Genomic DNA, 12,765 nt, shown 5'->3' with positions numbered 1-12,765 from the left:
AAGACACTGGAAAATTCTTTCTGGATTTTAGAGCTCATGCTTTCAGGGATTGTGGCTAAAATGAGAGTCGTATGTGACTTTTGGGGTGGGGGTCAGAAGGCATTGTTTCTGGGGGTGATCGAGAGGCCTGTGTACAAGGGTTCAGCCTTCCAAGGCCCTTCTGGAGGGGTCTCTCGTTCTCTGAGGGGCTTGGGAGGCTCCTGAGGGAGTCACGGAGTGAGGGTCACACACTGTGCCACCAGCTCACGGCGCGACCCTACACGACTCAGCCTCTTAGCTCATCCTCCGTCTCCCCCACTGCGAAGTGGGGATGATACTGAATTTCCTTCATAGGGTCCCGTGAACATAATACGAAGTGAGGCATAGAAAACCCTGAGTAGACTGTCTGGCACATAATACATGATCAATAAACAGTGACTGTCATTAGTGTTCATAATCATCGTTCTTGCTCTTCTTTTTTTTTTGTGTGGGTGTGTGTGTTACCAGGGACTGCAGTCAGGCGTTTTCAGCCAGCATCTAAAAGTTCTGTTTCTTGCCCCCAAAAGTATGAGGATCAGAGGATCAGAGTAAAAAGCTCACTTTTCTGTTCCATCAATGACTTCAGTCTAATGTATTCAAGCAGCACCTCAGAGCCCCCTTTCTCACTGTGAAGTTTGGAGGATTAAACTAACAGGTGCTTTGAAAGATTCCCGAAGGTTAACAAGCAGCGATGATTCCGGAACCACAGTCTCCGCACCAGCCCCGCCTCTGAAGGGCTGAAGCGTCTGCCCCCCCGATGCTGGCTCCGAAATTCAGGCAGATTTCTAAGCCACACATGTGCCTGTTTATACGGTTTGAATGGGAAGGGACAAAGGAGGCAGCCACTTGCCTAGACTTTCTGAAATCCTTTTCTCCCTTGAAAATGCCTTTTATTTCTCTTGGTCCCTTATCAGAGAATGTCACAAGAAAAAAAAAATAAAAACCCTACACCTTGAAATGTCTTTAATCAATCCTCAGACCTTTCATGTCTCCAAGCCTGTTCCTTTCTCCCCGCCCCTCTCAAGAGTGGAGAGAAAATGGTTTTCCCGAAGCGGATGACAAGATAGCGAGGGTTACGATTAATAACCCTCAGAGCACCTTGGTCCACGCCTCCCTTATTTAAAATGAAAAATCACCCCGTCCCCTCAGACTTTATTAAAAGGAGGATCAAAAGGGACGGGGGAAGAGCTGATATAATGCAGCCCATCAGCCCATCAGCGGGGCTTCTGAAGCTCAGCGGAGAGGAGCCGGAGCTCTGTCAGCGGGGCCGCTGGCAATTTGGATGATGAAATCGGGCTCTTGGCCTCTCCCCTGCACACCTGTGATTTTGAAATGCAGGGGTGGAGAGGGGGCAATGGGGTGGAGAGGGGGCTTTGGCACAGGGGGGCAAGCTCATCGTCTCCGCTCACCTCTCGGCCCGTGGAACGACTTTAGGACGGGGATGCTCAGGGCGACTCAGTGCTTCCTTGAGTCCAGTGGAGGGGTGTGTGTGTGTGTGTGTGTGTGTGTGTACGCGTGTGCGAGTGAAGGGACTGTGGGCTTAGGGCGCAGTGGGTCCCAGCTTACCTGCAGGTTACTACCACCAAAGGGACTTCAGCCAGGCCCTATCCCTCACCCACAACTCATTTAGAGATGAGTCAATGGCTCCTACCTTTCTGGGCAGGTGAGCTAAAGCCCTGAATCCCCTACCAGCGCCTGGCAGGTGTCCTCCAAGTGCTAACTTCTGCGTCACAACCCTCCAGTCTGTATTCGGTAAATGTCGCTGACAGAAGGTTCCGCTTCCCAGGGCTACTGTGACAAAGCCCTGCAAACTAGTTGGGGTAACACCACAGGCTTGTATTTTCTTACTGTTATCAGGGCTTGAAGTTTAAAGTCAAGGGGTCAGCAGGGCCATGCTCTCTCAGAAGGCTTGGGGGAGAGCCTGTCCCCTGCCCCTCTCCCAGCAGCCCTTGCTGTCCCTCGGAGCTGCATCACACGACCTCTGTCTCCATCTTTCTATGGCGCTCTTGTCTGTGCATCCTCTCCTTTTCTTATAAGAACACCAGTCACTGGGTTTCGGGTGCTCCATGATCCAGTGTTACCGTCCCTTAACGCGATTACATCTGCAAAGACCCTCACTGCAAACAGGGCCGCCTTCTCGGGTCCTGAGGATTAGGACTTCAGCATGTCTTCTGAGGGGAGATAATGCATCCACAGTAAAGGCTCAAGGTCAGGGACATGGGCGCTGACTGCAAGGCACTCAGTGTGCGTGTGTGTGTGTTTAATCCTCACCAGCATCGCCGGCTGGAGATGGCCGTACTCTCGTTTTACCTTAGCGTTCATGCAGCTGTGGCGGTGTGTCTGAGACTTCGCTAAATGCTCTACTTGCGTGGTTTTATTTAATCTCCAGCACAACCCTAGGGGAAAGCTTGGATGTTATTCCCGTTTTACAGACAAAGAAACGGAGTGCCAGGGAAGAAAAGTGGGGGCAGGTTCGTGTTGCAAAGCTCAGGGTGTTCTGCGAGTATAAAACTCCTACTTTCCCTTGTGGTGCTGGCGTCTGCTGCAGCCACAGGCCGTTTGCACAAGTGCACGCTCTTCAAGTGGCGGATGGGGCCGTGCCGCCACAGTCTCGAGACTTACAATGAGGGTGGCTAACACGTATGGGGCACTGACTGTATGCCAGACACTGTGCTCAGCAAATTGCTTGAGTTATTGCATCTGATCCTCGTATTCCCCTGAGGGAGGTTGTCTTTCTGCCCCATTTTGCAGGTGATAAAGCTAAGGCTCAGAAAGGGTAGCCGCGTGCTCGGGGTCACACAGCCAGGAAGTGGAAGAGCCAGAAGCAGGGCGAAGTCATCTGACTCCATGCTGGGTCTCCACGCTGGCTCTCCTAGCCATTCAGTAAATGCTCTCTGTCACAGACCCCTGTGCCCTGGCTGTCGAGGTGGCCCAGGTCCTGGGTTTGATTCCTGGTTGTCAGTTCTCATCCCGGGCACGTCTTCACCTGTGCACATTTCCTCATCTACCAAAGCAGAAGTCAAAACGGCGTTTTGCATGCAGGGTTACAAAAATCAAGTGAGATGTAAAACAGCCCCAGTACAAAAAAAGTGAAGAAAGCAGATGACAAACCATTAAATAAGGTCTTACGGTATTTCTTTAAAAAAAAAGTGCAGAAGACCATCTGGCAGCCTCCACAGCCGAACAGTGACAGGAGCCATGGCTGTGGGACGATGTTGCCTTTTCCTTCTCTGAATTTTCTGTGTTCTCTAATGAATATGTAACAGCCAACAGAGTTGTAATTAAAAAAGGGGCAGTGACGCAGTGTCCGTGGAAGCACGTTGCACACTGCCAGGTGCTCTGTGGAGGAGCTCGTTACGGTCGGTAGTGAGTGCTGTTGTCACTGCTCGTCCTCGGCTGTGAGTTGGAATTCATCTGTGCTCCAAATCTCCTGTCTTGGCCCATGATGGGAGGGCCCATGCGATCGCCTTCAGCCAGGTCCCACTGTTTCTTCCTCCAGGGACCTCCAGGGACTCCTCTCCGTCTTTGCTGTCACCTCCCAAGTTGGAGGTGACCTCCCAGGCCAGCATCATCTCTCACCTGGAGCCCCGAGCTGTCCTTGCCCAAGCAGCAGCTCAAGTGATGTCTGAGCAGGCAACTACAGACCAAAACCTTCAATGGGTTGAACTTGGTATAAAAAAAATTCACGTTGCACCTTGGTCCATGGGTCTGGAGCCTCCCCCCCTCACCGAGCCACTTGCCCCATTGTCGCCTTTGGGAAGGCACCCAGAGAGGGGACCCGAAAGGCGCCTGCCCCGGCTCAGCTGGCAGTGGAGCCTGTGCGTTTGGCACCTGGCACCGTGGGTCTCCCGTGCTTCCCCTCCTCTCAGCACGGGCAGCGGAGAGGGGCTGCACGGGGCAGCTCGCGAGCCGGCACCCCGAGCCAGGGTTTGTGTCTGCACCCTCCGACGGCGAGGGAGAGAAGGAACGCTAGCCCGAGGTTGGGTTTATTTTCACGTGGCGATTTCGCTTTTGTCAGGCCTGAAAACCTCTTATTCATGACAGTGGGGATTTGTCTGATGTCTTCATTTTTACCCCAATACAGTGTCATAAGACTGAAAAAAAAATGCCCCTCCCCGTCTCTATGCTTTTGTCCTTGCTGTCCTCCTCACCTCTCCTTACCGCTGCCATAACCTCGCCCTGGCGCTGATCCCTTTCTTGTCATCAGATATCATATCTATCTATCTATCTATCTGTCTGTCTATCTCTATTTATTTATTTAATTGTTGTTTTATTATAGTTGTCCCAATTTTCTCATTCCTGTCCTCCCGCGCACTCCCCTCCCACAGGTGAGCCCTACCCTGTTGTCTTTGTCCCTGGGTCATTGGGTCATTCAAACCTGTTCCTTGACCAGTCCCTTCCCCTTCTTTCCCCCGTTACCCGCTCCCTCCTCTCTGGTCGAGGTCAGTCTGTTCCTTGTTTCCATGCCTCTGGTTCTTTGTTGCTTGTTTATTTTTGTCCATTAGATTCCTCTTATAGGTGAGATCGTATGGTGTTTGTCTTTCGCCTCCTGGCTTATTTCACTGAGCGTAATGTTCTCCAGTTCCATCCATGCTGTCTGGAAAGGCAGGAGCTCCTTCTTTCTCTCGGAGAGTCACAGGTTGTTGCGTGTGTCAGGAGTTCATCCCAGTTTTTGCGGCCGAGTCACGTCCCGATTTGGTTGCTCATGCGCTGTTGCCAGCACTCCTGTTACCACATGGTTCTGTTTGCTTCCATCCCAGAGCTAACAACCAGCCGAAACCCTTTCACGGCGTGTTTTCTGGCGTATCACGTCTCTCCGTGAGCAGAACGGAAGCTTAGGGACCGGGGCCTGGCCTTCTCCGAGCACAACACCTGGCACGCTCAGAAAGTGTGTGCTGGATGCACACCTGGTTGACACACAGTGGCGATCAGTGGTGGAACAGCGGTCAGGAGTAACCAGGGGTGACCCTGACTTTGCAGAATTTGTGGATCTCTAAAGGGGATTAGGTATTAAGATTACTATGTCCGGGAAAGGTTATCCTTGAAAATACCTTCCTTTAAGTCACCTCGAAAGTGTTGAAATTAGAGCCCTTGGAAGCTTAAAAGACTAGAATTAACTTTGCTTTTTGGGAGATTTGGGTTGTGGGCTCCCTGACCCTGGGACAGCAGAGGACAAGGCTGTCGAATGGAACTTTCGGTGAGAAGGCCAGCAAAGCGGTTTCCTTCTCTCTTTGGAGGGGCCAAGTGGTAGAATTTATATAAATGTGTATACTGCATAGTGTGCATATGCCGTCACGTGTGTAGTGTGTATAGAGTGTAATGTACACACGCGCCTATGTGTGTACCCGCATGCATTGTAACGCACCTGGCTTTCTCACGGCTCACCTGTGTCTCTCTGCTCCTTTGTCCCAACTCAGGCGGCAACCTTTCCAAACAAGACTGGGCCATCCAGTGGCCCACCACGGAGACGGGGAAGGAGAACAACCCAGTGTGCGCGCCGGAGCCCACCCCGTGGATCCGCACCCACCTCTCCCAGAGCCCCAGGGTGCAGTCCAAGTGCACCCAGCACTACTGTCATGCCAGCCCTGCCCCCGGGGCCCCTGTGTACACCCACGTCGACCGGCTCACCGTGGACCCCTACCCGGGCCTGTGCCCGCCGCCACCCCTGGAGTCGGGCCACCGTTCCCTGCCCCCGTCGCCCCGGCAGCGGCATGCCGTGCGCACCCCGCCGCGCACCCCCAATATTGTCACCACCGTGACCCCGCCAGGCACGCCGCCCGTGAGGAAGAAGAACAAGCTGAAGCCCCCGGGGACCCCGCCGCCCTCCTCCCGAAAGCTGATCCACCTGATCCCGGGTTTCACGACCCTGCATCGGAGCAAGTCCCACGAATTCCAGCTGGGCCACCGCGTAGACGAGGCGCACACACCCAAGTGAGTACACGGGGGGCCCCTGGGGCAGGCGAGCCTGGGGCTGTGAGGGGCTGCCCGCCTCCGAGGCCCCAGGACCCCCCCAGCTCAGGGAAACCTGAGTAAGACGTGTGTTTCCTTCCCCCAGCTCAGCGAAAGGTCTGTGAGAAAGTAAAGAGCATGGAATTTTCCAGAAATGCCCCTCCTTACTACTCTTATTACAGCCTGCAAGGGTCTGCAAATTATAGTTTGGTTGCTGAACCTGAATCTGTTGCCACACAGCCAAGTTCATGTCTCACGCATAGCATGTGGCTGCTTCCCTGCCGAGATGGCAGAGTTGGGTTTGTCTGGCAAAGCCGAAACGTGCCGCCTCCTGCAGGGTCTGCCTTAGCGCTGCCGCTGGACGTGGGGGGTGAGCCACACGGGCAGCCTGGCGTCTTCCAGCAGCCACGTTCACGAGAGTAAAAAGAAGCAGATGACAGGCATTTCCATAACTTCTTATATCAACGTACCGTTACAGGTAGAAGCCACGTGCAGTGTTATCACGGAGGTGGTTTGCGGTCTGTTTTCCTACTAAGTGTCCGAGTGCTAGTGTGCATCTTACACTTGCAGCTCACCTCAGTTTGCACTGCCCGTATTTCCAGTGCGGGCGGGCTGCGTGGCCGAGCGGCCGCTGTGCTGGACAGCTCTGGACTGGCCCCGTGCACAGGACGTGCTCAGTGTGATAACGCTGCATGAGATACGTGAGAGATGCATGCCCTGGCCTGCTGGGTCTCTGGGAGACCCTTGGCAGCTCAGGTAGTGGAGATGCAGAGTGTTAGACCTGAGCACGCCATACGGGAGTTCAGGGTAGGGGGAAGTCCCGAAACAAGGTGCAGTGTGTGGCTGTCTCTGGTGAGGGGGTCTTGCCAGCAGAGGGTGGGTGACGTATCTGTGGCTGCGTGCTGGCTAGTGGGAGGGACGGGGCAGGCCTCTGCCGGGTCCCTCAGAGGCGACGGTGGCCTGGGTCCCTTGCAGTCTTTTGAGGGTCTCAGTGCATAAAAAATGGAAGCCATGCTAAACAGAGTTACAGAAGTGGGTGGCATGTTTCAAATAGTCACATTGAACAAGATTGCAGTTAAGTCTCAGATAAAATGACTATATTTAATCTCATTAGGAGATACAGTAAGGAGTCGCCCCGCCCTCCCCTCCTGCTGGGAGCGCTGCCGCTGTGATGTATGGGAACAGTGGGGAGTGTGTCCTTGTGTTTCCAGTGCTGGGGGGTGCCCACTGAGGGCTGAGGCCAGCCAGGCACCCCACGGGCATCCTCGGGTGGGCCAGAGGCAGGCAGGGCTGCATCAGGTGTCTCCTCTGGGGTCTTCAGGGGCTGCTCTGCCTCGCCCTCACCTCCAGGTGACAGTTCAGGTACAAGGTGATGAGGTCCACGGTAAGCAGGTGTGGGAATCACCCTGGCTTAGGGGACAGTGGCTCCTGTCACAGCTCTATCAGTGAAGCTCCCAGGGTCCCCTCAGGGGTCACACCCAGTTATAACAAGGGTCCTCGAGGCTGTGGATTCCTCATCGGGGACTCCAGGTTCATACGGAGACCTCCCAGTCCCCCTGCAGCCCACCCTCCCGGGGCAGTTCCACCATGAGCGGTGTGGTGCACTGACACCGTGGGCTCTTCCCCTTTAGGGACGTGCAGAGGCTCAGAGCCAGGAAGTCAGCCCAAGGTCAAATTCCCCGTGTTTGCGGGAGGTGAAAAGATCATGGTCGCCCTCCTCCATGGCTTCTCTTTAAAAATCGTTATGTGACTTGTCGCCTGTTCACACTGAATTCCGACTTATTTTGGATCAGTGAGGTCTTTAACAAGGCCTTGTATAACTTATATAAATAATATATAATTTATCATTCTTTCTAGCGTAATGCTTATCAGGGTTTCTTACATGAAATGCTGACATTACTTTGCACAAGGAAGTTCTGTTTGCAGCAGCCCCACTCAGCACGGACGGGCGCTTCCCCTCCGAAATTCCAGGCCCTCTCTCCATCAAGCCCCTGAATCCTTCAGTCCTGGGATGAGTCCAGTGAGACTCATTTATAATAAGGTCGGCTTTCTAAATAGCAAAGGGATCGCCTCTTAGTACCTGCCCCAGACGCTTTGAAAACGCCACCGATGAGTCACGTATTGCCACAGCCGCCCTGACACAGCAGCCCTGCACTTCCACAGTGGACGAGGATTAGCTCAATGGGGGCTTACTGTGAACCATCGTGAGTCACTGTGGTGAGCTGGCTGCGAGCTGGGTGACAGGGCATTTTCTTGGAGGTGCCTTGTGATTTACAAGGAGCCCCGGAGGACACTGTTCTGGTGAGGTTTGCCCCGCAGGATGGCGTGGGGAGCCATCTTGCTCACCCAGCGCCTGCCCCTGTGGCTATCTCCCTTGAAGGAGTTGGGAGTTTTCTGGGAGCCAAAGTGAGTCCCGTTCCTGCTGCCAACTAGCCTCGTGACTGGAAGCAGGTCATGCTGGATGTCACTGCAGCTTTGGTGACAGATGCTGGGCACACCCAGGTCCTACCTTCAGCACCTGTCTTTGTGTTGGGGGCTTTCTTGGACCAGCGGGGCGTGCTTGGCCTCAGTGCAGGGTGGGCGGGAAATGCCAGGGAGTTTGCGCCGCCAGGAGCTAGCCTCCGCCGGGGAGGGACAGGCGGCGGGGCATCAGTGTGCTCTCAGGGGGGCCCCCCCACCACGTGCTCTGTACACTCTCGCGGAGGGTCCTCGGCAGGGCCCAGCCCCGTTGCCCACGGTGGTCCAGCCCCTCCCATAACACCTTCCTTCTGGGCGTTCCTTTCTTCCCTGCCTCAATTCCCCCCTTTGTCGTACTTCCTGGACCACCTCCCAAATACACTGCTTGCACCCCAAAACCTCCATCAGGGTCTGATTTGGGGGGAACTCAAATGAAGACAGGAATGAAGGTCATCGTGGATATGATGACGTTAAGCTCTATACATAAGCTGTATGGGCACACGGTCACTGAATTAAAAGATTTATTGAATTTTGTACTAATCCAAATGATAGCTGTCACTTACTGTACTGTTCTGCTTATTGTATGCTGGTGCTTTGTAGGATTTATTTAATCTTCCAACATCCCGTTGTGTAGGCCAGGAAGTTGTTGGCTTGTCTAAATTCCCCCAGACCAGTTAAGTACCGGAGTTGGGGATCTTGCTTCTCCAAAGTCCATGGTGGCCTTGAGGGATGGCCTGGGCCTGCATCCTGGGTGGAACCTGAATCCCACGGACAGTTCCTGGGTCCGTGCCGTGGACCAGGTGCCGGGGCACAGAAATGAGTGTGGAGGCAAACCCCCTGCTCCGTGTCAGAGGTGCTAGGGCAGAGAACGATGGGGCGTTGACAGGTTTGGCCACTTGACCTTTCCGAATAAACAAGGGAATGTTTCTCTTCCCTGAAGAGGAAGGGACAGGGTCCAGGAAAGCGGAAGTGAGTCCGTGACATTGGATGACACTTTAATGGGGTCTTGTGGGACGTGTTTGAGTTGGCTGGGTCTAGAGGACGGGGGGAGATTTCAGTGCCCATCCTGACCCGATTCAAGTGACCACTGAAGGCAGGTTTGGCGTGTCTGGTGCGTGGGAGGGTGGCCGTTCCTCTCCAGTTCCCACGGCGGGCATTTGTCACGGGCTCTGGTGTGACTTCAGAGGTCCTTCTCCACCCAGCACTCTGGGAAGGTCACCTTCAGTCAGTCTAAACGGGGAACATTGGATGGATCTGATTTCTGTCCCTTCTTCGCAAAGTCCTCCCTTCTGTGGATGAGAGCCAGTGAGTCTGCTCCTGGTGGCGTTGTGACTTAGACTGTGAGACGAAGGTGGGTAAGAAAAAGCCATGGGTAAGAGGGTAGAGGGTGTCACCCTTAAGCTGTGACATACATTTCTTAGCTACTGTTCCAGGGCGCCCCGAGGTTTTCTGGGGCTGTGGTCATCTCGTGTCATCCAGGGCTGTCATCCCGCAGGCCTGTGGTTCATGCCCAACAAGGGCTGCTTAAGGGCCACAAGTGAAACGAGACTTTTTGCATGGTGCTGGGATCTTGCCTGCACAGTTACAGTTACTGTTACTGCTGCTGTCAAAGGAAAAGAGCTGGAATCAGACTCAGGATCCAGGGGCCTCACGTCCAGGAGGCTGCAGAGCTTCTGGGGGGTTGTCTTTTGGGGGACCTCCTTCACCGAGTAGAATTTATGGCCCCCCCGTTCTCTCTCTCCGTGGCCATCATGCTGAGTTGTGGCGTCTGCCCCTTCCTGCTAGGCCACGGGCGGGCGCCAGCCTTCTGGGAGGGGATGTCACTTGGCAGCCAAATTAAATGCCTGAAGTCCAGTCACTCTGGAGGGTGGTGCGCTTTCTGGAAAAGACGAAGAGGAAGGCCCTGTTCTCTGTCTTGATGTTTTGACTGACTTGATGGGATTTGAAACGAGCCTTTTAGCGTGATGAATGGGGAGACAGGAGCGTCCCTTCCGGGGCCAGCCCCTCCACGGGGCTCTGGCTGCCGGACGGCAGCTCCAGTCATGGAGGGCGGCTGCCCGGCGCTTTGATTTAAGATAATGGGGCCAGGATGTCAGTGTGATATCAGCGCGGAGTGGAGCCGTCGCACGGAAACAGGCAGTCAGGGAGGCCTTGGGAAGCCAAGACCAAGGACAGGAACAAGGCTGGGGACAGCCGAGACTCCCCCGGAGCCTCCAGAAGCCGGAGGCCACAATGGGGAAGCTGTTCCAAGCCCAGTGTGAGGCCTCAGAGTGCCAGACGTCTTGGTAGCCACAAAAAATGTCACGATTGTCCTTCAGTAGGCACTTGTGGGTTCCCTGCTGGGTCAGGGGCCAGTCCTGGGCCCACCCCAGAGGGAAATCAGGCCCCGCCTGGCACTTTGTACCCCATCATGCCAGAGGGAAGGGTGTGATCACTGAGCTGTACTCATTCATTCATTCATTCATTCATCCATCATACACCTTTACCGACCTGGGACCAAGTCCTACAGGGATTCTCTGGTGAACAGCTGACCTGCTTTCCGGGAGTTCACGGCTGAGAAGGAGAGGATGCTCAGTCAGGGGACCTGACCAGGAACGTGTGCCGGGCAGGATAGAGAGGGTCGTGGGGCCTGCTCTGGGGGCGTCAGGAGGATTTAGAGCACCGGGCCCGACTTGGGACAGTTCCAGCCCCAGCTGTTTGGTGAAACTTCCCTCTCTTCCCCCTGCGTCTGTCTGGGGAGCCCTCACTTCTCCAGGAAATGTTCTGAGGCTCCTTCGTTCCTTGGACAGGCCCGTTCTCGGGCCTTCTCTGTTCTCTCGGTCCATCCCAGAGCCACTGGCGGCCGTGCGGACTCCTGACCGGGTCACCAACAGCCTGAATTGGTTGTACTCTGGCTAGTGGTTTTATTGGGCTGTCTGGCTCGGCCGCAAAACTCCCACACCTCTGTTCATTCATTCTGCAAACTTACTTTTCAGTGCTTTTGATGTGCAGGGTCCGTGTGAGAAGCTTGGAGTGCAGAGTTGCCAAAAAAAACCCCAGCCTTCTCAAGGAGTTCAGGGTTTGGAAGAGAAAGACTGAAAACATTCAGTGGATAACTCAGTGGGGAAAGGCCTGGAGTAGAGAAAGGAAGACTGGGGAGGAGGGAGCCCCTGAGGATCACCTAAATCATTCAGGGAAATCAGAGACAGCTTCCTGGAGGAAGCGTCCTCAGGACAGGGGTCAGAAAATGTTTCCTATAAGAAGCCAGGGGGTAGCTACATCAGGCTGTGCCATCCTGTGGTCTCTCTTGCAGGCACCCAAGCCCACAGGGAAACCAGCCATTGGTGATAGGCGAATGAATGGGCATGGTGGCCTTCCAGTAAGTCTTTGTTTACAAACACAAGTGCTGGGCCGCTTGGGCCTTCGGGCTGTAGTGCACCACCCCAGACCTAAGATGAGATCTAAAGAGTGAGCTGGAGTTGGCCAGGTGAAGAGGGAGGGAGGAGCCTACAGGCAGGCAGAACAGCAGCCTGCTGGGGCTAGGGACAGAGAATGCCTGGGTGTGTGGCGGGGTGTGGGCTGAGGAAGAGGAGGAGCTGCGGGGCAGTGTGGAGTGCATCCCCGGGTCTGTCAGCAGGGCCCCTCTGGAAGGGCGCTCTCTGTGTGGATGGGCGTGACTTGCTCTGTGTCATTTCAGCTGATACGGTTTTTGGCCTCGAGGCCTCAGTCCAGGTGCTTGGAGCCCTTTGTTCCTGTTTTCTATTAATTAATTCTTCCAAGTATTAATATGCAGCGCTGCCTTCCAGGACACAGGCGAGTGTGGCTCCGGTGACCCAGCTGAGCAGCAGTCCACAGGAGGCTCTGCCATCTGCTCCCGGTGGCTGGTGGCCCCGCCTAGTGCCGCTCGCTTCCCGGAGCCCGCGTCACCTCCGGGGGCCTTCTGGCCTGCAGCCCCGCTGGGGGCCCTGGTGGCCTCTGTAACTTAGAATGAACATGGCTGGGGGCCGTCTGGTCACTGTCAATGAGCTCTCCTCCTCCTGCTCCCCTCAGGCTGGAGGTATTTACTAATTGGAATTAACAGAGGAAGAATAAAAATATTAACAACTCACTAGGCCTTGAGCCGGGTCCCCTTCTACCGTGTTGGGCTCCCAGAAGCTGCAAGGGAGACAGGCCGGGTTAATTTTCTAGAGGGGGGCTTCGTGGTTTTCCCAGACCTGGCCCTGCCTTCCAGCCCCAGTCGTGTCTCAGGGTCACAGTTCGTACATTAGACAGATGGCCTCTCTGGGTCCGTCAGCTGAATCAGGCCCAGGGAGAGAAGACACCTCCTCTCCCAACATGGACTTGAACCTCTGAGTCCAGGTG

General features: G+C 54.8%; 1 protein-coding gene across 3 annotated transcripts in view; it reads left to right on the top strand.

The window, feature by feature from the left end:
* Positions 1 to 12,765, top strand: part of KSR2 (kinase suppressor of ras 2) — a 266,519-nt gene that overhangs the window by 105,824 nt on the left and 147,930 nt on the right. For all 3 annotated transcript variants that reach the window (XM_036013739.1, XM_036013737.1, XM_036013738.1), the window contains exon 4: positions 5,436 to 5,949. In XM_036013739.1, the coding sequence (XP_035869632.1) occupies positions 5,436 to 5,949 (514 nt within the window). The remainder of the gene's footprint in view (positions 1 to 5,435; positions 5,950 to 12,765) is intronic.

The sequence above is a fragment of the Phyllostomus discolor genome, chromosome 13 (assembly GCF_004126475.2).
Source record: "Phyllostomus discolor isolate MPI-MPIP mPhyDis1 chromosome 13, mPhyDis1.pri.v3, whole genome shotgun sequence".
NCBI lineage: Eukaryota > Metazoa > Chordata > Mammalia > Chiroptera > Phyllostomidae > Phyllostomus > Phyllostomus discolor.
This window is presented reverse-complemented; position numbering and strand designations above follow the sequence as displayed.